At 35.5% G+C, this 27,985-nt stretch overlaps 1 protein-coding gene across 1 annotated transcript; it reads right to left on the bottom strand.

The window, feature by feature from the left end:
* Positions 1 to 286: 286 nt before the first annotated feature.
* LOC136036041 (protein asteroid homolog 1-like) lies at positions 287 to 26,279 on the bottom strand. Its single transcript, XM_065717971.1, has 3 exons — positions 26,179 to 26,279; positions 9,433 to 10,303; positions 287 to 3,616 (listed from the first exon to the last, which is right to left on the bottom strand). Exons 2-3 carry the CDS (start codon positions 10,255 to 10,257, stop codon positions 2,318 to 2,320), a joined length of 2,124 nt encoding a protein of 707 aa, XP_065574043.1. The 5' UTR covers positions 10,258 to 10,303; positions 26,179 to 26,279; the 3' UTR covers positions 287 to 2,317.
* Between the last annotated feature and the right edge of the window lie 1,706 nt (positions 26,280 to 27,985).

The raw sequence follows: 27,985 nt of genomic DNA, 5'->3' as shown, positions 1-27,985 counted from the left end.
AGCGAGGTATTAGGAGGATGTGAGCCCCTCATATGCGTAATAATTTCTGTTCGTTTTAAATTTTAATGCTGCTCCTTACTTCCAGTTGATAAAAGTTTTATAATTTTTTTTTTCATTGTTTTTTTTTAATAATGCTAGAAAATCCTGCGCTCCCTTCATGGAAATTTTCTTCCCCCATGAAAAATTATTCAATGGAAATTTCCCCCAACATATCCCCCTCTTCTCAGCCCCTCCACCAACCAAAAAATTCCCATGAAAACGTCTGTACACTTCCCAATAACCATTACTATATGTAAGAACTGGTCTATGTTTGTACCTTGTAGCCCCTCCCACGGGGACTTTGGGGGAGTAAGTCGCCCCCAAAGACATAGTTATAAGGTTTTTCGACTACGCTGAATAAAATGGCTATCTCAGAATTTGTATCCGCTGACTTTGGGAAAATAATTAGCGTGGGAGGGGGCCTAGGTGCCCTCCAATTTTTTTGGTCACTTGAAAAGGGCAGTAGAACTTTTTATTTCCGTTAGAATGAGCCCTCTCACAAGATTCTAGAACCACTGGGTCGATATGATCACCCCTGGGAAAAAACAAAAACAAATAAAAACACGCATCCGTGATCTGTATTTTGGCAAAAAATGCGAAATTCCACATTTTTATAGATAGGAGCTTGAAACTTCTACAACAAGGTTCTCTGATACGCTGAATCTGATGGCGTAATTTTCGTTAAGATTGCATGAACTTTAGGGGGTGTTTCCCCCTATTTTCGAAAATGGACAAATTTTCTTAGGCTCGTAACTTTTGATGGGTAGAGCTAATCTTGATGAAACTTATATATTTAAAATCAGAATTAATATAATAATGGTTATTGGGAAGTGTACAGTCGTTTTCAGGGGGATTCTTTTGGCTTGGGGGGTTGGTTTGAGGGGAGGAGGCATTTGGGAGGATCTTTCCTTGGAGGAAAACTTAGACCAGTGCTTACATATAGTAATGGTTATTGGGAAGTGTACAGACGTTTTCAGGGGGATTTTTTGGTTGGTGGAGGGGCTGAGAAGAGGGGGATACGTTGGGGGAAATTTCCACTGAATAATCTGTCATGGTGGAAGAAAATTTCCGTGAAGGGAGCGCAGGATTTTCTAGCATTATTAAAAAAAAAAAAAATGAAAAAACAAATATAAAAACTTTTTTCAACTGGAAGTAAGGAGCAGCATTAAAATTTAAAACGAACAGAAATTATTACGCATATGATGGGCTCACATCCTCCTAATACCTCGCTCTTTACGCTAAAGTATTTTTGGTAATTTCAACTATTCATTCTACGGCCTTTGTGATTCAGGGGTCATTCTTAATGAACTGTGACAAAATTTAAGCTTTATTGTAAAGAGCGAGGTACTGACGAGGGGGTGAACCCCTTCATATACGTAATAAAAAAACATGAGAATACAAAAGTTCGTTACATAAGCTATTTTATAAGTTACGTATATCTTTTACTAATAAAAACATTCGTAAAAGATTAAAAGTTCTAGTTTCCTTTTTAAGTAACCAAAAATCGGAGGGCAACTAGGCTTCCTCCCCCGCTCTTTTTTTCTCAAAATCATTCGATCAAAACTATGAGAAAGCCATTTAGGCAAAAAAAAAAATATGCAAATTTCGTTTTAATTATTCCTCTGAGGAGAGCCAAAATCAAAACATGCATTGATTCAAAAACGTTCAGAAATTAAGTATAAAAAAACAAGTTTTTTAACTGAAAGTAAGGAGCGACATTAAAACTTAAAACGAACAGAAATTACTTCGTATATGTAAGAAAATGCTTCCTCATCAACGCCCAGCTCTTTACACTACAGTTTTTTACTGTTTTAAAAAGAAGAGTTGAGCGAAAGAGTCAAACTTTAGCGTAAAGAAGTGGGGCGTTGTTGAGGGAGCAGCACCTTTCATATACGAAGTAATTTCTGTTCGTTTTAAGTTTTAATGTCGCTCCTTACTTTCATTTAAAAATAACTTGTTTTTTTTATTTAATCACATATGAGATCGACCTGAAGTTCACCCCGAATGGGTGAATAACCATATTGCCTTTTAAAGTTAACAGGACTAAAAGGCTTGTGGGAAATTCACGAAGATCAAACGCCCAAACGAATGAAATGAGGTTAGGCAAATAGGCAGTGAAGCTCACCCTTCCTCATCCCGATTTATTTCATTTACGTACTTAAGCGAGAAGGTATTATGCTGAAAATTAAATTTTAATTGAAAAAAAACTGCGGAAAATCTCAATTTAAGATATTTCAGTTTCTTATCCCCAACAAGCATTTGGGGATTCCAAAGTAAATCACTGGCGACTCAAAAGAGAGGCGAACCTGTTGCCAAGCAAAGTCAATTCATCCACCTCTTCTTCATCACTATTTGTTTCATCATCATCTTCAGAGAAATAGTCATCACCTATTGCCTTTGTTATTTTGTTTTTCCTCTTCCTAGATTTTTTGTATTCCTTGGGTAAATTTGTCAAGTTAATCTTGAGCGCAGAAAACGCGTCAAACACCTTTTCTAGCAATAAGTGAACTGAATCAGCATTCTTTAGTACTTGCATCCAGTCCTGTCTTACAGATGTGAAATTCACAGCATTATAGAGAAATAGTCCATTGTAGCGTATCATCATATCACATTCAGGATATGGAGACAATAGCAGCCGGTTTAGGATGGCTGCAAAGAAAAAAATGATTTGAAACTCAGCAAACGTGTGCACTGTATCTTTGTCATAGCCATCCGAATCGATTAAATTTCGATCTAACTGATACAATTGAAGCAGTTTTTCATTTGCAAAAAGACAGTCTTTTGTACATAAATTATACCAGAGTTGACAAATACTACCATCACTTGAACTTTCTGATTTCAAATTTTTTCTTAGCCTTTCTGTTTTTTCAACACTTCTAACCCGGCCAATTTTGCACGGCACTGCGTCAAACATCAGTGACATTAATATTAAGCTCTGAAATTGTTGCACGGTTGGATTTGAAACTTGCAACCAAAAAATTATTGAACAAATAAAAATTTTCAGATTATCAGGAAATAAATCAACTATACTGATACCAACTTCATCAATTTTTAAGACTTTCTTGAAAAAATCCATTCGAACAAGTGAAGATAATTTGGGGATTTCAATCAAATGAGGAACTCGTTCGCTCTCATTGTTATAAAACGAAATAGTCGTATGTTTCAACTTGCCATCTACCCGCACACCGAGTTCAATTCCTACAGTTTTCGCACTGTCATCCTTTAACAATGATATGTCAGGATGATCAACACTTAGTAATACTGCTGAAATTGCTCTGAAAATGTCTATCGCACTGAATAGGCTGTAAGACCTACTTGCTTTCTCTACCTGAGGCAAATAAAGGAATTTATGATTGCAGGGAATATGCAGGATCCACGAAGGGAAACTATGATTCCTATATGCAGTAGAAAACCACTGAGGAAGGGGATTGTTGTTTTTAGAATAAATCAAAGTACTATGTTCCGTTTCATTCAGTATTTTTTGAACAAGGCTTGGGCTTTCTATGTCTTTATTTAGAGAAGATTCTATAAGCTTCTGAAGTTCTTCCTTTTTGTTCTCAGGAACTGATGCTAATATCTGAAAAGAAAAATACAATTCTTATCTTAAATTTACCTTAGCACTTATAAATCCAAAATCAAGGATTTAGTAAAAAAAACGAAAAAAAAAATGAAGTTCGAGAAGTCATCCAAGACACGTCAATCACTTTGGTACCCGGGGGAATTATTTTGAAAAAAAAAGATTAGAGAATCATAGAAAACAATCCTATCTAAAACTTCATGTCGAAAAATAAAAATACGATATCAGTAACTGTACCAATCCTAAGAGATCAGAAATCTAGTTACAATAACAATGAAAATCCCAAAGAATAAAAAATTCGGAGTCTGAAAAACAAAAAACATACCCATGAAGAAAGTCTCCTCCCTCCTTAAAAAAACTGATAAAGTTGCCTTTCAAAGAGTCTTTAAGCGAAAAAGAAGGAGTAAAGGAGTTTTCAAGAGGAGTAGGAGAGTCATGAAAAGGAAGAAAAGAGTCGTTAAAAAAAACTTTATAAAAGTCTTTGGAGCAAAATAAAGGTCCATTAACGTGTACCATAAAAGAAATCCTAAAAAATTAAAAATCTAGTTACAACCACAATGAACATCCCTAAGAATTGTATATTTTAAGTAAGAAAAAAAAACATACCCATGAAGAAAGCATCCTCCCTTCTTCAAAAGGAAAACGGAAAAAGTTGTCCTTCAAAGAGTCTTTAAGCGGAAAGGAGGAGTAAAGGCGGGTTAAAGAGGAGTAAAAGAGTTTAAAAGGAATAAAAGAGTCGGTAAAAAACAACTCTCTGTAAAAGTCTTTGGAGCAAAGTAATTGAGTCTTTATAAGTCTTTGAATTAAAAGTTTTTTCAATCTCTGAGGAGAAATACTCCTCAGAGTGATTCTCCTCACTGAACCTTTTGAATTCGTGACTGAACTTTTGCCACAAAAAGGTCATTTTCATGGCGTAGTGGGAAAATGGTATGCAACGAGAACCTCTGCGGTGTATACCATGCTCAAGTAAAATTTAGTCTTAGCCATCAAAAGTTACGAGCCAGAGAAAATTTTCCTTATTTCCGAAATAAAGGGGAAACACCCCCTAAAAGTCATAGAATCTCAATGAAAATCCTACCATATGATTCAGGGTATCAGAGAACCATACTGTATAAGTTTCAAGCTCCTATCTGCAAAAAGGTGGAATTTTGTATTTTTTTTGCCAGAAGAAAGATCACAGATGCATGTCTATTTCTTAATCTGTTTTTTTTTACGTTACGTAAGTTCGTTACGTAAGCTATTTTATAAGTTACGTATATCTTTTACTAATAAAAACATTCGTAAAAGATTAAAAGTTCTAGTTTCCTTTTTAAGTAAGCAAAAAAATTGGATGGCAACTAGGCCTCCTCCTCATCCCTTTTTTCTCAAAATCGTCTGATCAAAACTTTGAAAAAGCCATTTAGCCAAAAAAAGTAAAACTAATATGCATATTTCGTTTTTATTATTTATGTACGGTGAGCCAAAATGAATACCTGCATTAATTTAAAAACATTAAGAAATTAAACAGAAAAAAACAAGCTTTTTTTCAATTGAAAGTAAGGAGCAACATTAAAGCTTCGAACGAACAGAAATTTTTACGTATATGAAGGGTTTCGTCACCTCCTCAATATCTCACTCTTTACGCTAAAGTATTTTTAGCAATTTCAAAAGAACTATTCATTCTAATTAAACGGCTTTTGTGATTCAAGGGTCATTTTTAAAGAATTGGAACAAAATAAAACTTTAGAGTAGAGAGTGAGTTATTGCCAAGGGGGCGAAACCTCATATACGTAATAAAAATATACGAATTTAGAAGTTCGTTAGCCAAGTTTATTTTGTAGGTTACGTATATGTATTACTAATAAATAAGTTCGTAAATATTTCGTTTTAATTATTCATGCACGTTGAGCCAAAATCAAAACCAGCATTAATACAAAAACATTCAGAAATTAAATAAAATAACAAGCCTTTTTAACTGTAAGTAAGGAGCAATATTAAAACTTAAAACGAACAAAAATCATCCCGTATATTAAAGGGGCTGTCCCCTCCTCAATGCCCCGCTCTTTACGCTAAGTTTGACTCTTTCTCACAACTCTACTTTTTAAAACAAGAAAACATTTTAGAGTAAAGAGCGGGGCGTAGGAGCGAACAGGAGGGGACAACGCAAGGGCCGTCGAATTTTAATGAGAAGTATTTTGAAAAATTTTGAAGACTTTAGCGTAAAGAGTGAGAGATGAACAAGGGGCATCCCCCACCATATGCGGTATAATTTCTGTTCGTTTATGTTTTAATGTTGCTCCTTATTTTCAGTTGGAAAAATTTGCTTTTATTATTTAACGTCACCAAGAATTCAATCGTAGAGTCTCCATTGGGAGTGTCCCAAGATTCTTCTTACAAGAGATGCAAAGACTGTGACGCTTACCAAATTGGTGACTGGTTTTAATAAAATATTTGCCTTTAAAAATATTCCTACATATTCATATATCACGTTGAGATTTAAAATCAGAAACAACGCTCTAGTGTAGCCTTATCAAAGAGCCGCGTACCGTACCCTCCTTTTTCACGTCTTAACCATTTCGTATGAATACTTAGTCGTATAATCTCAGGAAAGGGCTCATTCAAATAGAAATTAAATATTATAATCCCGTCTATTGGAGAGGGCCCTTTCAATTGGAAATTGACGATCCTAGTGCTGTTTATATGGGTTCCAAGAATTTAAACATATTTAGCGTCCCCCCTACCCTTTTTTGCTATCCAGCCACAATACCCCCTAAAGATATCGGATGAAAATTTGACAGAACCACTTTATATAAAATTGTCAAAAGGTTCATCAAATAAGCCTCATTAGATAATATGACCCCAAAACTCCCGGGGAACGGCCGAAGCTATGCAAGGTGCTAGTAGTACACATATAGGTTCGACTACAAGAGGGGCTACATATGGACAATTTTCTTTTATTAATGACCAGTTTGAAAGTTACAGCCATGAATCCTTGAACCAATAGCAACTTAATGTACAAAAAAAAAACTGTTAAGGACGCGTGTAGCCTACCCCCAAAAAGGGCCAACAAGAATGGATATTTTGAACGAATATGTCGAATTTAACTTACTTTTTTGGCTAATTTATTTTCACCCTTCAACTAAGGAGCACTGGCGAAAATATTGTAAAAAACATTCGCATTTTTGAAATAACAAGAAAAACATAGAAAATCGCAGTTTTCAGAAATGAATAGGATTATTATAGATCCAAGGAAAATGCGTTGATCAAATGTATTCTTTATTTTGATCACATTGGCACTTCTAGAAAAGGTGTGTATTAGAAATATTAGTATTAGAAATATTAGTATTAGAAATTAATACAAAAAGAAAAATCTCTTTCACTAAAAAAAAACAGAAATAAAAATATTTATAGTATATATTTATTCTTGGGGTCCCCGGAGACAGACCCTCCCTAAGCATAAGCCTTAAGTTTTATTTATTATAGATCAACAAAAACCAAAACGTTTCAGGAGTATAATATCCTAGAGCAATGTTTTTTATGCAACTTAGACTAAATTTTCTAGGATTGTAAGCATGTATATCTAAGTTTTCATCAGTTTATGATCCTAAGGCAACCAAATATAGGTTAAAACAACTTTCAATTAAAATTTTGCTTTTTTTCTTAAAATTTGTTATTAATTTTGATTAGACCCCCCCCCCCTCAACCACAGACATGTAATACTCGGAGAAGAATTCCAAATCACTAGCTTGGAAACTAGCTTAAAATTTTTAGGGATTGTTTGCAGGGTAAAGGCGGCCTCAAGACAGGAAGAAAAAACGTTAATATAGATAGCTAACAGTTTTTGTTGCAACGGAGGAAACAAAATTGTTATTCAACAAAACTTGTCTGCATACATTTGCACAGGAAATGAAGACTACAAGCTAAGATATAAGCTTAGACCTCGAGGCAAGGAACATCAGTGGGTAGAGGAATTAGACGAGGAGGAATTATTTCTCCTTATATATTCAATTCATGTTTAGCTACTGTCCTTAATTCTCTTTCCTGCTCTTTTGTTTCATTGTCTCGAAATCTGTCTTACATTGCATATGCTGATAACATTATCCTTCTAAGCCGGTCCAAGTCTAGTCTTGTTTCTAATTTTAATATTTTAATTAATTGTTTAAGAGATTTGGGCCTTTCTATCAGTCTGGAAAAATGTCAATTTTTGTTGTAAATTGCTTAGAGGATAATGTCAGGGCGACTCTCGATTGTGGCAATGGTGTTATTTTCCAGTCGTCGCCAATAGTCACTTATTTGGGATTACCTTATGCTGCTTCGAAAAGAGATTTTAAACCAGTCCTGGTTCAGCATGTTCAGATGAAACTACGCAAGGCATTTTGTCTTTTAATTTGTTTTCGGGGTCTTTACCGTCAGGATGTCCTTGGTCGTATGCATAGCGCTGTTGCTCTGCCTCATGTATTGTTCCCGTCCCTCCTCTTCCGTAATTTCAGACCTTCTGATCTTTCGCCCATTAAAGTTTCTTATTTTAAATTTTGCAAATTTTTACTTGGTTACCCCCTTTCTTTTAGTAACACTGAGATTGTTTTAAAGCTTAAAGTGAAGGATCCTGTAGTCTGTATAAAGAAAAAATATAAAACATTTGAAGACAAAGCGAAAATTATCCTTTTAGGCCACAATTTATTTCCGTTTTTTAGTAACAGTTCTGGCTCTTGATGATTTATAGGCTAAATTATTTAGTAAGTGTTTTTGTATATTTTTTTCCTCTTTTTAAGTGTTTGATCAATATTCGAAATTTTTTTATTGTAAGCGTTATCATTTGTCTTTTTTTATATTATATTTTTGCATTATTTTTTTTATTATGTTATTCCCTCATTTTTTGAGGGAAATAAAGAAAATAAATATAATAAATAATATATATATATATATATATATATATATATATATATATATATATATATATATATATATGTATATATATATATATATATATATATATATATATATATATATATATATATATATATATATATATATATATGTATCTTACGTTGTTGCGTTATCTAGTTATATTTTGCTTGCTATTCTCCCATAATGATTTGATTTGTTAGAGAAATTCTCTAATAATGTCAGGAAACAGTTTTTGTTTGGACGATGGATATGTATTTGTTGAAAAAATTACAAGCTAAGAATTTTCGATTGGACGGTGGAAAAAGGTCTTAAATGAAAGCCCCTAAAATTGAAAGCTTACCACTAGATGATTCATTTATTTTCAGCGCTTCAAAGCTATAAAAGCACTGACATAAGATTATAAGCGAAAAAAAAAACAGAGAGACAGAGAGAAGAACCTAAAGTCAAGCTTATAGGGGCTTTATATCATATATTAGGAATTTTTTTTCTAATCTCAAAGGGAGCAAGACAAGGGAAGCTGTATATCTTTTTCTAATCTCCAAGGGAGGCTATATATTATGTATTAGGAATCATTTTCATATCTCCAAGGGATAAGATTTCTAATGGAAGAAGACAGTAGGGTTCGAGATATGACAGGCGTCCCATTGTGGATAAATGGCTAAATATTTTCAATTATGGCTATGAGCCAATTTTCTTTTTTTTTTTTTTTTTTTTTTTTAAGAGGTCCAGATGGAAGGGGCAATGCTAATCATGTTATAAAAACTCAAAAATATGCATTTTTAAAACGCATAAAACACTTTTTGGTATACATTTCACTTTACCTCCGCTCTCTCCTTAAAAAAAGAAAAAAAAGAAAAAAAAGCTGTTTCAATGCTCCTGGAAAAGTTTCTATTGGCATCCCTGCTCTAACAAAGAGAAAAAAAAATTACCTTTTCAATGGCTGATTCGATTTTCTGTCCTCGAAGCCAGGACGTAACTGCCTTCAGCCTTCTATGAATATCTGTTACTCCTTTTTCTTTTGAGATGGACATGCCAGACCACAGTTTCTGGAAGGATTCTAAATCTACATAGTCGTTGCCAAGAAGAATTCCAACGAGAGGTAAATGTGATCGAGGGAGTGAGCCAATTTTTTTCAAAAAATGATCAACATAAAACATCTTACATGATATTGCAGTCTTTTCTCCTCCGTCAACTTTGATAAGTGAGGGAGAAAAACTTAGAGAATTTAAGGGAATAAGTTCGATCCCAAAAATTATAAAATCCGAATCACCACTTAAAACAGGGCAATTTAAAATTCTTGATAACAAAGCAATTTCATCATCAGCTTCATAATCACATTGAACTACTTGAAAGTTGTGCTTTCTACACGCATCAATAAAAATACTCCTCCCAAAAAGCGGGAAAACCTCTAGAGACCCTTGCCGATATGGATCACAAGAAATTGCTGCCCTCATCCGCATTCGAATCCTCTTTTTCCGTGTCTTCTCCTTCCTATTATCAACATCAAGCCCACCATCAAAAACCATGATTGGTTTGATGTTACATGTGTCAAGTAACAAACAGAATGCATCAAAATGTGAATAAACTTTATCATAATCACCACCAAAAGCTGCATTTAATCCACTACATGTTCTATATAATAAGTGAAGAAGATTGTTTGCATCGACTATAATTGTTGATGAATGTAGGGCATAGTCTACCATGAACTGGTTCTGGTTATTCTCAACGAAAGTAAATAATCCTCTGATGCCCATTTTGTACGCTTCTTTCTTTCCTAAAAGGTCACGGGTTTTTTCTAGACTGAAAGAAAGGATCAGAATAGAGTCTCAATTAAATAACTTAATCAGTTGTTTACACTGAAACAGGTATAAAATAATTAAGACACAAAGAGTTAACACCCCGAAAACTAATTTGCGAGGGAGAAGGCAAAACATAACAAAAATGCTAAGAATGAGATCTAAAATATTTTAATAAGATTTTGCACAAGAAAGATTGGCCAAAAGTAGTAAATATCATTTTGGTTGCAAGACTAAACTAAACAAAAGACAGGGTCACGATTTTTTTCTTATAAATAATTATTAAAAATAATAATAATAGTTATTTTTATTGCCAATTATCAAATACACAAAATTATGTAAATGGAGTAGTAGAAAACAAGAAAAAAAGAACAACATGCAAAAACACAAATCGCCAACACAATCAAACCTATATTATCAATGAGTACTGTATGTTAGGAATCAGTAAAAAAAGAGGAATCTTTCCCAGTTTAAAAAAAAAGTATGGTAAACTTCCAAGGATGACGTATGGGCTAAAGAGACCATATATTTTTATTTGGAGAGAAGGGGCTGGTAAAGGACCCAGATTTGGGACAAAAACCTTTCTGTCCCTGATCAGTTCAAAACTTGGAGCCGCTCAAGAAGAGACTTGCGTAAAAATAGTTTTGGGGTACACTACTACCTCAAAAGGGGGAAAAACACTTTTACGATTAGCTTTAAACTTTCAAGGATCTTTGTTGGGCTATGGGGACCGTAAATCTTATTAGGAAGGGAGAGGTTATTAGAGGATATGGAAGAGAGCCTTAGCCCTTTGCTATCTTTAATCAGGAAAATTAATGGAAGAAACTGCATTGGGCCAGTTGGGGCCAATAAAGGACAAAAAAAAAATCAAAATACTGATTTGGAAAACCATAAATAAGTACTTCCCTATTGTCTTTAAAGTTATATGTAGACATGCCAAAGAAGACTAATAAGAACGATAAATTCTAAAAAAATTTAAACCGTATTGATTTGAAACATGAGAAAACAGATCAAGGGTTTCTGTGTCTCTCCTGTAGTCCACCACTCAACATAGTTAACTCCATGGAAGGTCAAATATGACTTGCTCTGGAAATATGCTTAAGAACAACCTTGCTTAAATGAAAGTTAAAACATCCTAAAACAGTGCAAAAATAGAAGTTCCGACTGCATTAATTTGAATTTAACTAACAAACGTGGGGGTTGAGAAGGTGGCAGTCGCCTGATTTACAAAATAGTTTCTGTACACTTTAAGTTCTAATGCCCCTCTTTATTTTTATTTGGCCAAAATTGTTTTTTTATTTAATTTCTGTTCTTTTTCATAGTGTACCCAGAGTAATTTCACTCCTTGCTTACAGTCAAGAAGGCACGCCTTAGTGATTTTATTGCCTGTTTCTAAAATTATTCCAAACTTCATGTTGTAATAGTTTTAAAAGGGTAATAGTTTTCTACATCCAGAATTAGTATGAATAACATAAGTTTTTTTTTGTTGCTTACGTAGTCAAAACTTTTCTTAATTTTTAGTCTCTATTGACATTGTTTGCTCTTTTCTGTTCATTTGTTAGTCCAAGCTGTAACCAATGCTCCTTAAATATGAAGTAAGGCTACTACTCCCTCCTTTAACTTCCATTTTTCACATTTGAGTTAGTTTGACATTGATATGGTACTGCTTCAAAAATCATAGCCATCCCTAGAATATTTATTAGGAGGATGGGGGTTGGAACATCAAAAATTATTTAAAGGGTCAACATATTCGAGGTCTTGATGGTGAATTCTTCAAACAAACCTATTTTATACAGAGATTCCCCATGAATGCTAGTAGAGGGTTGGGTTTGAACCCCCCCCCAAATAAGCAAGAAGATATTGAACATCGCATATAGCTAGGGAATAGGAAATGTTACCTTTTAAACTGGTAGAATTTACCACCCCCTCTCCCCCCAATAAATTTACTGGCAACTCTCGTGATGCCATGTCCCCTGTTTTGCATCTCTGTGCTGGTAGGCATGTGAGTGTTGTCCTGTAGGCTATCTTTCATAAAAAAATAATGTTGAAATTTGAGGGGTGCTATCACACCCTCAGCACCAATATTATAGATTTGGCCTAAAAATATTCCCAGGAATCAAGACAGATTAGAGATTAATTTCTACTAAGTTTCGTGAAGGTGCATATGAATTGTCCCCCTCCCCTCCAACTTTCCACATTCTGTGCTGGTAAGAATATGAAAGGAGTCTTTCTATCTTACAATAGAAAACATTTTGTACAATAGCAAGGGATTCACCACCACGCAGCAATCTTATTCAGGCTTAGTTCCAATGAAGGAAGAATATAGATTAGTTCCTGCCTTCCCTTTTCTTCTTCAGATCCCTCTACAGGCTAGTGGAAAATTAGAAAATCAGGTATTACAATGTACTCATTGAGGCATCTGGCACCCCCTCCCCTTACACAATGGCTCACCACCCTCCTTCATATTAGCTGGTCTGAAGTTATATATCACTGTACATAATTTTATGAAACATCAACTTAATCAACTTAGTTAAATGGAGCTTTAAAACAGAAGTCTCAACTTACTATTTATCTTTCATGGATTAAATAATAATTTAGGAACAAATGCATCACTGTGCAGAATTACTGAATTAAGAATCACTGTGCAGAATTACTGAATTCAGAATCACTGTGCAGAATTACTGAATTTTCCTGAAACTGAGCAGCTCATTATATAATTTTTCAATACTTGCTGCGATATAATTTTCATTTTCTTACTGCAACAAGCCTAGGGCTTTCTCTTATATTGAATAAAATGAATAATAACTTAGATTCATTATCTCATGATTTTCAACAAACAGCACATTGACCCTCTTTGGTACGAAATCAAAATGATGCAACAAAAAGCTTTTACCTTTACTCTTCTCTTCAAACATCCTGGTGCTTTATCTAATTGTATTTAATTGCCTTTTAATAAAGGCCCCAAAAACAATCTTTATCCTCAGAGCTTTTTCAATCGTTCATTATTAAGGCAGTTTTTTCGGTAAAAATTTTGTTTATCAATAGTTTTAGATGCCTTATGTGACAACTAAATAAAATTAAAGAACAACTCAGGAGGAAAGTAAACCTCTTGAGAGTTTATTAGTTCCTACAATTTTAAGTAAAAACTGGATCCAAGCCAGAGGATTATTTCCCTTAGGATTAGCTAGTAATTTTGATTCCTTAAGTCCTTTAATTTAAACTAACTTCAAGGTCTTAATGATATCAGAGTATTTGCAACATAATACAAGATCCCTCGTCTGGTCTTTTAGTTATCTTGACATGGTGTTAGGGGCAGCAGGTGCTGTTTCCTCATCTTTAAACAATTTATCCATAAAAATGTCCAGGAATTCACAATAATCAGTTTAAATTCTCTTAAAAAACAGCTAGAATTAGAGCACTTATAATTAACTCACTTTCTGTCAAAGTATAATTAACTGACTTTCTGCTTTAACACAGGCCTAAGTGAGTTAGCATTACAAACTAGAGTGTCCATGTACCTACGTCTTGCAGAGGATATAGTGTTGAAGCTTAATTAATTAAAATGGTTAATTAAAAAACTCATATCTCTGGAAGCACTCACCTACCACAAAAAGCACCTTGAAAGACTATGAAAGGCTCTCCTAATAAATTGTGATGATACAATCATTCAGTTTAAAGTCTAGATGAGGAATATTTGGTATCTCAAACAGTAAGTTAGGTCTATACAACTAAATTATATATAATTTTTTGTCTGTGTCCTAATGAAAGTATTAGAGCCAGGAGAATGAAACCTTCCAGAATCATATCAAAAATAAAACCATAAAACTAGTCTAAGATTTTATTGGCTTAATTCAACTACATCTATGCTCAAATAATGTAAACATTATTCCTAATTCTACTAAATAGATTTCGAAGGAATTTTGTGCTAAAGCAATCATTTACTATAGTTGACCAAGTCAAATATGGAAAAAATTTTCTTGTTCTTCAGCCTACCTTAAATACTATGCTACTTGTTTGGCTTAAAAATTATTGGGCAGTAGCCCATAAAGACACGCCTTTACTTTTGAAAAAAAAAATCTTTTTCAAATAATACAATAGGAGTATATTTTTCTTACGCTGTAGGCATTGGCAAAGCAGATCTGAGGATCTTCACGGCCAGTTTAAAATTCCCAAAGTTAGGACTGACTTTCTTAGTATCAAAGGGGAAGGAACACATGTAGTAGGCTTAAACATCTTTCAATACCCTTTTTGGCATTGAATATGTCTTTAAAAACTTTAAACCCTAGCAGAATAATTTTCAAAGCTTTTCTAAATTTATTGGGTATTATTCCAGATTAAAGTCCCCTCAGAAAAAAACATATTATTAGAATGAAAGTAGTACTATTAGATTCCACATTTTCTTTTCTCTTCTTAAATAGCCTACCCTTTTTTTCTACTCTTACTTTTTTTCTACCCTTATTTTTGCTCTTATTTTTGACTGACTGAAATAACTGAAAATCAACCAAACTGAAGTTTTTGCTTTATAACTTGGAGAAAAAAACTTGTTTGAAACCACAATATAAATTAGCTTCATGACTAGATTACTAATAAGGTCCTTCCATTGAAACCCATATTTTGTTGTTGTTAATTATTTTTGCCCCCCCTTGAAACCAGCTTCTGTTGAAACGATCTTCATTATTCTACATTTACCTCTTTGTATTTTGATGGGGTAGCCTTTAACAAACTTGGTAATTTTTGTTGTAGACCAAACAAATGCATCAGGCCTAATACTTTTAACAAAGATTTTCCATTCTACCCACTGCAACAAAAATATTTCATAAACTACAGCAACACTGTCGGAAGCATATCATCTTCTCCTCAAAAACATAGCAAAAACCAATTTCCCTCCCACATTCCTTTTAATAATTTATATAATATGATAAATAATTGAATGTGAAGACGCCTTCAAAAGAGGTACAGCCACTACATTTTACAAAAAAGTATGGGAGCTGTCAAAAAAGAAACCCCCAGCAACAAAACCCTTTTAGATAAACATGAACAACTTATCTAAAGTTCTGAGGAGAGGCAGAGATGCTGGAAGGAACACTTCTGCCATAAACTAAACCCCAAAATAACCCTGATCCATCTATCCTACTGTCTTTTCAACCACCAGAGTACCAGTAGATCCACCTCCACTACCATTACGTGAAGAGGTATTTGCAGCTATGCAATCTTGGAAAACAAATAAAGCTCATGGCCCAGATGGTATAGTCAGAGCTACTTAAGCCGAGCTCAGAAGAGCTTGTACATATCTGTCAAAAAGTCACAATAGGCATCTGGGAAATGGGCCACTCCCCAGATCCTTGGCAAAAAGCCATGATTGCCCCACTTTACAAAAATTACAAAAAGGCAACTATAACAACTATAGAGAAATTGACATGACAAGCCAACTAGCGGAGATCTTCACGAAAATCTTACTTGACTGAGTAAAATCCCTGATAGACCTCACTATGGAGGAATATTAGGCCAGCTTCCAAAGAGATCAATCTTCTATAGACCACATATTTTCCACCTGGCAACTGATGGAGAAATATATAGCAATTGCAAGAGAGATAATCTTACTTTTTATTGACTTTAAACAGGCCTTCAGTTTAAAATGGTGCAATGGCTTTGGCACATACTTCTGCATGATGAAGTCCCAAGAAAATGGTAGCCTTGATAAAAGATATATGTTTGAATTTCTTTAGCCAGGTTCAGACACCTGAGGGATTGAAAGAAGAGTTCCAGACGTCATTAGGTGTTCTCCAAGGCCTGCCTCCTATCCCCAAAACTGTTTAATCTGTTTCTAAATGCAGCTTTATCACTTGCTAAAACTACAAAAATGCATCGATTGGAGGGAAACTTTTTGACAAGTTAGCATGTGTAGACTACATCAAGAAAATAAACGTCATGAACATTTCCTCCAAACAGACACTAATGTGATAGTATCCAGAGGCACCATTTGGGGGGGGACAGGGGGGGGGGGCAAATGCCCACCCCAGATTTTCCAGGGGGCCCAAGCTTCCACCAAAAAGGTCCCTTTGCCGGCCATAATAATAACACTATTTGCTATTAACCATTGTAAACTTTAAAAGCGGGTTAGATACATAATCTAATTCTCAAGTTCTGTCAAATGCCCGTTTCCTAGATGATTATATTAATATTATAAATTCCGAATATTTGCAGTAATTTCTCTAAGTTGATACACTAAAATAGGTCAGTTCCTGGCCTATCATTCCTTGATGTAATTGTTCCTTGTTATCTTCCAATTGCACTACATAGAGGCAATTACGCAAGCAACGAAATCGCTGTCAAAGCAGCTCCATGCCGTTGCTGTCGACTTGGTTATTTCTTGATCACGCAACCTGATTCAGGCCACAAGAAGCAAACTCACCGACCTGTGTTCAGATGCTTCATTTGTATCGCTTTTCAAGAAGGCTAAAGAGTTTGCAACAGAACTCGAAATTGAAGTACCTGCTGTGAATGGACCCGCAATTAGACCCTCCTCTCTTGATCAGAAAGGACAACCTTGAAGAATTCAAAAGACCACCAAGCATTGGAAACAATTTGTGACAACTTTGACACTAAGAAAGAATTTCATCGAATCTGGAAACTGGACTACTACTTTGGCGAATGAAATGAAGCAAGAATACTTCAAAACTTTTGACCGTCTACTAGCAGAATTTGACAGAAGGTTCACAGATAACTTGCCAGTACTGAGTACGCTCGAAGCCTTAGATCCAAGCTCAACCAAGCTTATGGACACAGAGCTGCTCAAGCTTTTCTCTTCTCTTTACGGTGAGCTGGATATCGGCAGCAATCTTCTTGAATCTCAAGCTGGTATTGCCAAGCGTTTCTTGCTTAAGGAGGAGAAAAAGCCGGAAAACTTCCTAGACATTGTCGACCATCTTCAGGCATTACCAGTGGCTTACTCAGGAGTAATTAAATTACTTTGCATTGCTGCCACACTTCCTGAGACAACAGTGAGCAATAAGCGTTTGTTTTCTAGCCTATAAATAGTGAAAAACTACCTGCAGTCTACAAAAGGAGATGATCGTCTCAGTCACCTCTTTTTGATATTTGCAGAGAACGATTTAGTAAAAAATTTAGACTACAACCAGCTTGTTGACAATTTTGCAAAGATAAAAGCTCGGCAGTTCCCCTTGTTACCTCGAATGTTGTTATGTTTTTTTTTTTTATCTTGTTATGTTTGTCCTTTTTGTAAATATATTTGATCTGGAAGATTTCTGTTGAAGGGACACTAAGATTTTGGTTACAACCCTCAGCATAACAATGAAGGTTACTTTCACCAACGTATTGTTTACTTAAATAAGAAAGTTTCTTGCTGAGGAATGCCAGCCTGTAGTCTGGTTGAATTTTCCACTTTCAGTTTAATCACTTAACCTCGTTGATTGTATTCTTCGTTGTTATAATTAATCTTAGAGGTCAGTGTGGCCGAGTTCCGAATTTGGTTACAGTACATTCCCAAGCAGCACACGGGTGCTGAAAATGCATTTTTACTTAGAATATTCAATCAATGTGCTGCCAAAACCCGAATTTTTCTTACGCGACACAAAGTGAATCAGGGGGAGGGGACAGATGGAGTTCATGCCCACCCCAAGATTTAGCCCAAATGGCGCCTCTGATAGAGTCAGCAAAAAAAACAAAACCCTGAGGATGGTTGTCAGAACAGAAAAAACAAGTCATGTGGGCATCTAGAGCCTCTGCACCCAGAGCCATATGGCTAGTCATAAAAGGAGAGTGAATTGAAAATGCAGAATCCTTCATTTACTTCATCATTTTTTTAACCTCTAATAACGATTGCTAGAAATCGATTAGGGATAGACTAGAACCTTGCAACCAGCAGCTACTGTCAATTTGGAAAAGTAAATTACTATCAAAATTACTGATGGTCTAACTCTTTAACTCTTTCATAATCTCCATTGCTATGCATGCAAGTGAAACTTGGTCAATTAAAACTGATGATGAATGTCAAATCTTTCCATTTGAAACAAATGTCTCCATTGTATAGTAGGGGTCCCCTGCATTGACTGAGAATCTAATAAAGACCTCCATAGACTCCTCCACTGCTCATACACTATCACAGACCAAATAAGAAGTCAGGAACGTCTTCTGGCTTGGTCATATCCAACAAATGTCATCAAATCAACTCAACTCCAAAAAGTCATGTTAGAAGGATGGGTACATGGCAAACAGCCTTGTGGCCAACCCCACAAGCAATGGTACAACAACTTCAATGGCCAGAACCTCCCCCAACTCATGTGTCTAGCACCCAATAGAACCAATTACCATTTCCGTGTTCAGCCAGTGAGAAGACAAGAAGGCCCAATACAACCACAAAGGCTAGATGGGATATAAGTCAAGTGAGTCAACATAATAGTTGCAATTTTTTTTATTTTGTTCTTTCATAAGTGTTTCTGCTTTTTCAATGGGTTCAGAAATTTCCTTATCCTATTTGGGTTCATGGTGTGGAATAGCCTGCATTTACTAATATGTTTCTTAATTAGGTAATTTCTATCTGATGTCCATAGCCTTTGAACATACTTTAATAATAGCACATCTCTTTGCGTTGACAGTTGTTCTATACCAGATTTAATTAATAAGAAGGGAATTAGGGAGTTCTGTTTTGCTCCAAAAGCAATCCTGCTAGCTCTATTTTGTACAACTTCTAGCTTATTTACCTTAAATTATCTTAAATTACATGTCCAGCAAGATGAAGTGGTGATGAGCCTCCTGTAAAACATCTTGCTGGTGTTGAGACATGACTATGGGTTGGCATCCCAGGTTATCCTGCACACCGCATTGGCCCAGTATATACAGAGAAGAATTGCTGACAATCATGTTAATTGCAAAAGGAGAATTGCATCTTCTTTGTGTGACCTCTTGTTTTACTTGCAAGGGATGAGGAGAAAACTTGAGTAGAGAAGTTGTTTCCAAGAAGTTTGCAAGTAATGATTGCATCCCTCCATAGACTATAGACTAGGATACTATAGACCCTAGCCATAGACTAGGGTGGGCAATCTGAGGGGCACAAGACACTCCCCATATGACATGTCTGGCAAAGCTGGTATGAACTTGGTTGCTTGTCTTCGGACACTCTCAAGGGTCCACTCAAGTGTACACTCTCAATTCCTTCATTTGCACTGCCATGCACAATGGTTCCATATTCAATCCTTGGTTGAATAAGCTTAACATAAAATTTTCTCGTTATTGCTAATTAGCTCCATGCTTTCTCCTTGCCATTGATTTCATTTTTTTAAGGTGTGAGAGTTCCAGACTTTCAATATGTTTGGCAAACCTCATCTTAATATAAAGCAATATAGCCATGGCTTTGTATTCTTGGTCTATTTTAATATTTTCTCCATAGAATTTCAAAATAGGTGATCTACAATATACACATGGCTTTGTATTCTTGAACTATTTTGATATTTTCTCCATAGAATTTCAAAATGGGTGATCTAGTATTTCTCCTTCTGTTGTCATCAGAAAATATGAAACCATTACAGGTATCATCTTTGACAGGAATGTCATGTTCACTTATGATGGAAAACTCAGGAACAAGGAAACTTGCTTGAGGAACGCCTATTTTTATTTTAGCCTTGTTTTCAGATTTTGAGTCTCTAAAAAATACTGCAACTTCTCTGCCATACATATTCAATTGAAAACTTCATCAATTTGCAAAGGATATTTACTAGAAGTTTATTTGATATTAGTTGGTGCACAATGTTGTTGAATGCACCCTAGACATGTAATAATATCAATATTTTGACTTTTCTATTGTTTAATATATAAATTGTATCTCTCAATATGATTAGAAAACTATCAGTTGCACTTCCACCATACCAAAACCATTTTGAATGTCCTATAAAATTTGTTTCTTTTCTGCAAACCAGAATTTCATTGATCTTTCCTATAACTGGTAGGAGACTGATATTAAAATTTAGTGGTTTTCCACTGAATTGTTTTTGAAAGATTATGTATCATAATTGCTATACCTTCTTTCCAGCACTCTGCTTATTTTCCCTTTTTCTGCAACATTGTTAACAATACATATAGACCATTTTAGACATATTAGACTATCTAATACATATTAGATAGATTTTTAGACCCTAGGGCTGTTTTTGGCAATTTGATCAAAACAGCTTCTAATCCCTCTTTATTGAAAGGTAGGTTGTGCAGTTCATTATTTTCCTCCTCTGCTAGTTTTTGGCTTTTGCAGAGTAGGTCTGGGTGTAAGCCTAAGACAACCCCTTCACATAATGAGATATGTTAAAAAAAAGCAACTCTTACTTCATAAGATGGAGAATAATCCTAGTTAACACACCTTGCACAGGGAGAACCTTTACCTTCACTTCTTTCCTTGTTTTCCAGTTTTTCACATTAATAAATATTTGTATCTATTTGCTAAGTCTTGAAAACGATTTTGTAAAAAAAAAGGCCCAAATGCAGTCTAATTTAACCTAAACTGATTTATCACAGTCTACTAATAGGTTTTTCTGAGAAATAATTAGATGGCAATGATGGTGTTTAATTACATATATAGAGTATCTGAAAACAAAACAAAAATATTGGATCCATGTTTACTTTTCCGAATTTTGTTTAAAAAAATTGTACAATGGTGAAAGGAGTGAAGATAAAGATTCTCCCTCTGGAATTTGTGTTAACTAGGATTATTCTGCATGTTATGAAGTAGCCTAACAATGTTTTCTCAACATGTTTCTCATGTGAAGGGGCTTGTCTAAGCCTATACTGTAGGCCTCTCTTTATAAATAAATCCTCTTTACCTATGGTCTGCCTTAGGTCCTTATTTCCTGCTTCAGCCCATTTTGGAGCTTCCTTATTGTATGTTGTGCAGCATATTTATTATTTTATTTATTTTGTAGGTGGCCTGGGTCAATAAACCATTCTAATAGGCAAACATTATATGGTGTTAGATTTAAGATCTATTGGATGTCCTAAGGCCATCAATCAACTGGTAAGCCAGCTCCCTAGCAGAAGAACTAGACAGTTTCCAAGAGTTTGTCAAACTGTTTTTGTAGGCAAAACAGAGAAAGCTCTCTGTGCCTACCTACTTATCTGGGCTGGAGCAAAAGGATGAAATTTTCAACACCTTCACCATTGCAGACAAGGAACAAAACAAAATTGAATTGCACCTTGAGAAATTTAAGGTGTATGCTTCACCATAGAACAACAAAGTTTTTGCACAATACCTTATCCAAAACAAGTCCAAACCAAGGGAGAGAGTGTAGAGAAATATATTACTGAGATCAAGACACTAGTGACACTATGTTTCTTCTTGGACCCAAACAAAATTGTCAATGATCATATAGTATGCAGAATACTAACCCAAAATGTATGCAAGAATCTCTTGGCTGGAGGTGTTGAACTTACACTTGAAAAAGCAACCATTATGAGCAGAACCCACAAAGTGAACCAGGAACAACTTTTAGCATTCAATGGGACTAAGTCCATTCCTATAAAACAGGAGATTGATGCCATAATGCACTGCCTAAACCAAAACAGCAGTTAAAATAAATGGGAAGCAAGCAGCTCAAAGAGCATATCATACTACTTCTGTTGGCAGAACATATTACCTCTCCTATGTCTACCCAGCAAAGGGCAAGTCATGCTCCATATGTAAAAATTTCATTCATTTTGCATGAGTTTGTGGAAGCTAGACAGCAAACACAGTGGAAGAAGATACTATTGAAGCCAACTCTGGCGATCAAACTGTTTTACTGTACTCAAACAAAGCAAAGACAAAGCAGTAGTGCCCTTAATCATCAACAATCAGTTCCCAGTTCAGGTGAAAACAACACGAGTTAATCATCAACCACCAGCTCCCTGTCTGGTTGAAAATCAACACAGGGGCCCAGGTCAATATTATTCCAAATAAGTACTTTGAATTCATTACCCAAAAGCCCAGCATGAAACCCACAGAGTAGTACCTAGTCAGCTACTGTGAAGCAAAGACCCCAGTATTAGGAGTTTGCAAATTATCATGCAGCTAAAAAGGTAACACCAGCAGCAGGGAACAGTTCTATGTAGTAGAGACTTCAGCTTCCCTTATCATAGGCTGCTGTTCAAGCATCAAGTTGGACCTGATTAAGCTGGTTTTGAGCATAGACTCAATATCATTAAGAGTACCATTGTTGAAAGAAAGCCACAGAGGCATTTAAAGGAATTAGGAAACTTGACAGAGAATGTAACATATACTTGAACAACAAGGTATAGGCCTACACTATATGCCTCATATCATCACCTTACCTTGAGCACCTTAACCCATCTGAGAGCTTTAAGGTCTTCCAGACCTGTAGTGCTCTTGATTTGATGACTGCCAGTCAAACCTTCACTGCTTCTTCTCCTACTCTTTGTCAAGTTGGTTTTTGAAGGACTGAATGGAGGGAGCACTGACAGTTGAATCTTTCATTTGACTCCAATAGTTTGTGACTCTTCTCAAAAAGAATGTTTGGCAAGTTTTTGATTGGGAGCTGGTAGCGTCTTGGAGTGTCCTCTTGTGCTGTGCTGGCTGGTATTGAGATTGCCGCCAAAGATTGCTGACTTTTCGTTCTGCAGCTTGTAAGTAAGCATCATGTTGCTGCACAAGCGTCTGTAAACCAGAGTAGGTAGTTTGAGGTACCTGAGGTGGTCCTCATATGAGGTTGATGCTAGACTTTGTATGCATTTTGTTGCTTGTCTCTGTATGTTTTTGATGAGCCTCACATCTTGTTAATAAGAAGGAGCAGTAAGACACATGTCAAAATCAAGATGGGGTCTGACAAGAGCCTTATATAGTTTTATAAATATAGATGCCTGTCTGCTGTTGATAGCTTGTTTTATTAGTCCAAGATAGAGCTTGCACAGGAAACAACATGCTGGACATGGCTGTGAGATTTAAGCTTATCATCAATGATCACACCTATTCTCTAGTTGCTCTCTCACATTGGTGGTGGGGTTGTATATTGTGTAGTTTGCCATTGCATTATTGGGTCCAATGTGTAATACATAGCACTTTCCTACATTAAACTGGAGAAGTCAGTCTTGGGTCCAAACTTGTAGCTCATGTATGTCACACTGGATACTCTGAGGGCATTCGATACCAAAGAGTTTGGCATCATCAGCAAACAGGTGCATGCCATTGTCAATATGGTTAAATATGTCATTGATGTAAATCAGATAGAGAGTTGGACTCAGTACAGTTCCCTGTGGTACTCTGCCCATTACTGATGCCTTGTCAGAGTAGATTGGTTGGCCATCTCTATCAAATAAGTGAACTTTCTGCTTGTGATTTGTAAGGAAATTCATCAGCCAGTCTACAACAGCCTGATTGATACCAATAGTGGATATTTTGGAGTGCAGTCAACTATGAGGAACCTTGTGAAGGTCCAGCAGGAGCAGTTCAACTGGACGTCTGTGGTCAATTAGGTCTGTGATTTCCTTGTATGATTGCAAGAGGTTTGTTTCAATTGATTTCCCTGACTGGAAGCCATGCTGCTTGGGGGACAAGATCTTGTTGGATGTCAAATGCTTGAGGATTCAATCATTGACTATGCACTCAAGTATTTCGAGAATGACTGAGGTCAGGATTGAGGTCAGGCTTGGAACAACTACCTTTCTTGAAAACTGGTGTAATGTTGGCTATTTTCCAGTCTGCTGGCAGCTCTCTAGAAGTAAGTGATGTCTAAAAAATTCTTCTAAGCAGTTCTGCTATGATAGCTGCAGTTTCTTTTAATGGCCTGGGATGTAGGTTATCTGGTCCTGGCAATTTATTAGTATCTAATTTCTGTAAGTGTCTGAGAACCTCTGTAAGTAATAGAGTGATGCTTTCCATTGGGAATTTTACAATGTATCCAGGTGAAGAGGGTAAAGGACCATCAGGTTCAGTGGTGAAAACAGAAACAAATTGTTGATTTAATGAGTTTACAAGCTTGTTAATATTGGTTATTTCTTCCCCTTCCTCAATTACCAGTTTCCTGATGCCTTGTCTATTATGGTCTTGGCTAGAGACATATTGCCAAAATTTATTTGGGTTTGTCTTAGCTTTGTCTGCAAGTTTAGATTTGAAGCTTGTGTATAAATTGCATGTCAAATTTTTAAGTTTGTTCCTGCTCTTTGAAAATGTTTCTTTGTTTTCTGGGGATGGATGCTTTTTGTACTTCTTCTATTGTCTGTTTTTTTTATTAATTTCCTTCTTAATATCTTTTGTCCTTGTTGGTAGTGTTTGTGGTTTTGGGATGAGCTTGCTTGAACTGTACTGTACAGCTTTGTTTAGCAGTAATCCTTGAAGCATTGCCATTGTAGTTCTGAAGAGCCAATTAGGACATCATCCCAGGAGATGTTTTGCTGAGATCCATTCTAATCTTCTCATAGTCTATGAAGGTTCTTTTGATATAGCTGTTAGTTACTTTGAGGAATGTTGTTTTTTATTTCTATGGCAACATGGTCGTTTTTCCTGAGTGGGGGTATGTACTTATTATAAAGAAGGGATTCTGGTCTTCTAAGAAATATTAGGTAAAGGAGGCTTGGAAGCTGCTGGCTCATGAAATGGGTCAGTTGGTTGACAATCTGGTGGAGGCAAGCATCATGGATCATATCAATCATTAGTTCCTTATTAAATTGCACTGGGGTGTTTGTGCATATTCTTTTTCATGCCTTTCAGCTGTGCACCTGTTCTACCTTCTTCTTTATCCATTCCTTGCAATGTTTTTTGGGTTAATCCTAATCTTACAAGTAGGTTACCTCAAAAACAGGAAATTGTAGCATACTAAAATAATAAGGTAAAATTCTAGTTTAGTGACTTCTTGCTATCTTGGAAAGTGGTTAGGTTAGGAAAATGAAACTTTCAGGGATAGGTCTACATGCTAAAGTATACCCTGAGATGGTATTTTAAAGTACCCACCTCTACTCCTTCTCCCTCTAGAGGGCCCTGAAATTTGCCTAAATGGCAGGTCCATACCTATTGAAATTTTGAAAAAACAAAATTTTACCTGAATTTTCAGTTACCAGTTGCTTTTTCTCAGCCTTTAGTTCTCAAAATGCAATTCCTGTTATTTGAGTAGAATTCTGAGTCATATTAATGTTTTTTTTCAAAAGTAGGAAATGTATTTGCATATCTTTAAAACCTTATAAATTGGGATTTAGCAAAGTTGTGAAGCTGAAAATAATTTTATTGTACATCATTCCAGAAGAATATCTATTTTGAATGGTTTCATTTTTATAAAACACATATTTTTAAAGGTCATCAAAGGTCAGGGCCCTCTAGAGAGAGAAGGAGTGGAGGTAGGTACTTCAAAATACCTTCTTGGGTCATACATTAGCCTGTGGATCCATCCCTGAAAGTTTCATTTTCATAACCTAACCCCTTTCCAATATAACAAGAAGTCACTAAACTAGAATTTTACCAATAATTTGACTGGGTGGTTCAATATCAAACTAACTAGGCTATATTCAATAGCATTTAAGGATTTTTTTGAAAACTCTTTGACAGAAGTGTTGTCTGATCCACAATCGACTGTGTCCCAATACCCTATGTATCACTCTCCCATAGCCTAGCTCCTGTAGGGGGGGGGGTAGAGCTGGGGTATATGTTGATTCTCTAACCTCATAAAAACAAGGGCTACACTTGGCCCCACTAAAGATACTAATTAACCTGCATCCCAGGTAAACTGTAGCACTAGGTTTGAATAAATCCAAAATAATTAACAACAAGTCCTTTCACCTCTTTGACTTCTTCAGAAAAACTAGCCACTTAAAGCGCTATTCTCATCCAGTCTGCAAACAATGAATATATGTAATTATGAACAATAATACACTGTTATTGATTGTGGGAAGTACGAGTACCTGAGCTACCTGTCCCCAGTAGTTTAAGGCCACTAGCCCGGAATCAATCTGAATCAAAAACTGAAAATAATCAGGCTCTATATATTTGAATTAATTTGCCTAACTGAGCCATCTAGCACAAAAAGCTTTGGAAACACTGGTGTACTTTTTCCCGACTACTTGTGTATAAAGCTCAATCGTAAAAATTTGTCAGGGACAGAGGTGTAACTTGCGATGGGACAGAGAACACGCTTAGTGTCATGTGTGTTCATACTTGTTATTTATTTTAATATAATTTTTAGATTGCACTTAAAATCTGGTCAATTTAAAACGTTGTTTAATTATAAATATGTTATGTGTCAGTTTCAAAGACTCCGAAAGACAATAACATTGTGACCCGTACTTTAATGTTTCTAAGAGGCTTTAGTATAAGCCTTGGCAAAACCAGTTTTTCAGTTTGTGTAGTCATTCGGTTTTTTCTCACTCTGCCCTTGATAGAAAATATCATAAGATGGTTATTTTTTATGGTTTTAAAATGATTGTAGATATTTCTCAAAGATTTCGTGGTAAATTAATGTAAGTAAAAAATGACACGGCCCAATAGTAACCGAAACTAAAAACAAATGAATTTTGATAACATTAGAGATGTATAAAAAATTTCCTTTTCATGCTGATTCCATATACCTAAAATTCAATTGCTGTTGCGTTACTCATAGAAAACTACGAGCATGAAGGATTTACCTCACTTTTGCTTACGTAAATTACCCCTTATTTCTTGTTAGCACTAAATTGACTGATCGACTAACTTTGCCTGCAAACATATTCTACTACATTCTTGATAGTATAGAAATGACACAATGGGTTTGAAGTGAATTTTAGCACTAATTTACTCTTCAATAGGCTCTGAAGCCGCGCCTAAATAAAATTTGACGTTGGCGGACGCACTTTTGCTCGGCGGTGATGTGCCGTAAATTGATTATTAAAGCTTTCGGAAAATAAACTCGTATCACTTTTTTTCGAAATTCTTACTAAACAACAGTTTTTGGGGTCTGGAATTCTTTTTTACCTTTATTACCATGACTGAACCTGACAAAACAAGGACGATGCATCGATCTTAACTTTTCCCAAACATTCTTATAATTCGAATGATTGAAAGCAAGACCTTAAACTGCCTGAAAATTGAATTAATCCGATAATTTAAGGAATTTAAAATTTATATTTAAATTAAACCTTAATACTAAAATTAAAATAAATTTACTCAGAGCATATGTTATGTAAGAAATCTCAAGGGAAGCCTTTAGGAAATATGATATGTATATTTTTTGCTCCATGTCTTGATTTCCTGGTCTTACAATCTGCATTCCACTTCTTTTGCTACCATATAACCAATTCTGCAGTTCCTTGAGATCTCACCCCTTTATTATAATAGTCAGATAAAAACAAGTTTTATGTCCAACTTACCATTGCTTTTCCTTGCAACTAAAGATAAATGTAAACAGCACTGTCCACAGCTCCTACTGGTTGTGATGGTCTCCGTTTCATGGCCATTTGGCCAAGAAGTGTAAGGCGGCCGGGTTCTTGCCATTCTTTGATTTTGTACACCCGTTCTGTTTACCTTCTCTATATTTCTCCAGGTACCCATTTAGACTTGGGTCGACTCAGGCTAAGCACACAAAATCCTGACCCCCCTTTCTTACCAAATAATTGGCAACACTAGGATTTGGACAATTGTCCTAACAGACAAAGGATCAAATCTAGGGCGTTAACCACCTGGCTAGGACGGTTCAAAATTGTGGTATGTCACCTTTTCGTATTTTGGCACTCTAAT

This window comes from Artemia franciscana, chromosome 15, assembly GCF_032884065.1.
Source record: "Artemia franciscana chromosome 15, ASM3288406v1, whole genome shotgun sequence".
In the NCBI taxonomy this organism is placed as follows: Eukaryota; Metazoa; Arthropoda; class Branchiopoda; order Anostraca; family Artemiidae; genus Artemia; species Artemia franciscana.
The sequence above is the reverse complement of the archived record's forward strand: the minus strand, read 5'-3'. Positions and strand labels throughout refer to the sequence as shown.

What these genes read in the sequence shown, in the direction of transcription:
- LOC136036041 (XM_065717971.1), bottom strand. Translation starts at nt 10,257, where the DNA reads ATGGGCATCAGAGGATTATTTACTTTCGTTGAGAATAACCAGAACCAG. An exon ending in TCGAATCAGCCATTGAAAAG is followed by an intron (nt 3,617 to 9,432) that starts GTAATTTTTTTT and finishes TTTTCTTTTCAG; the next exon opens with ATATTAGCATCAGTTCCTGA.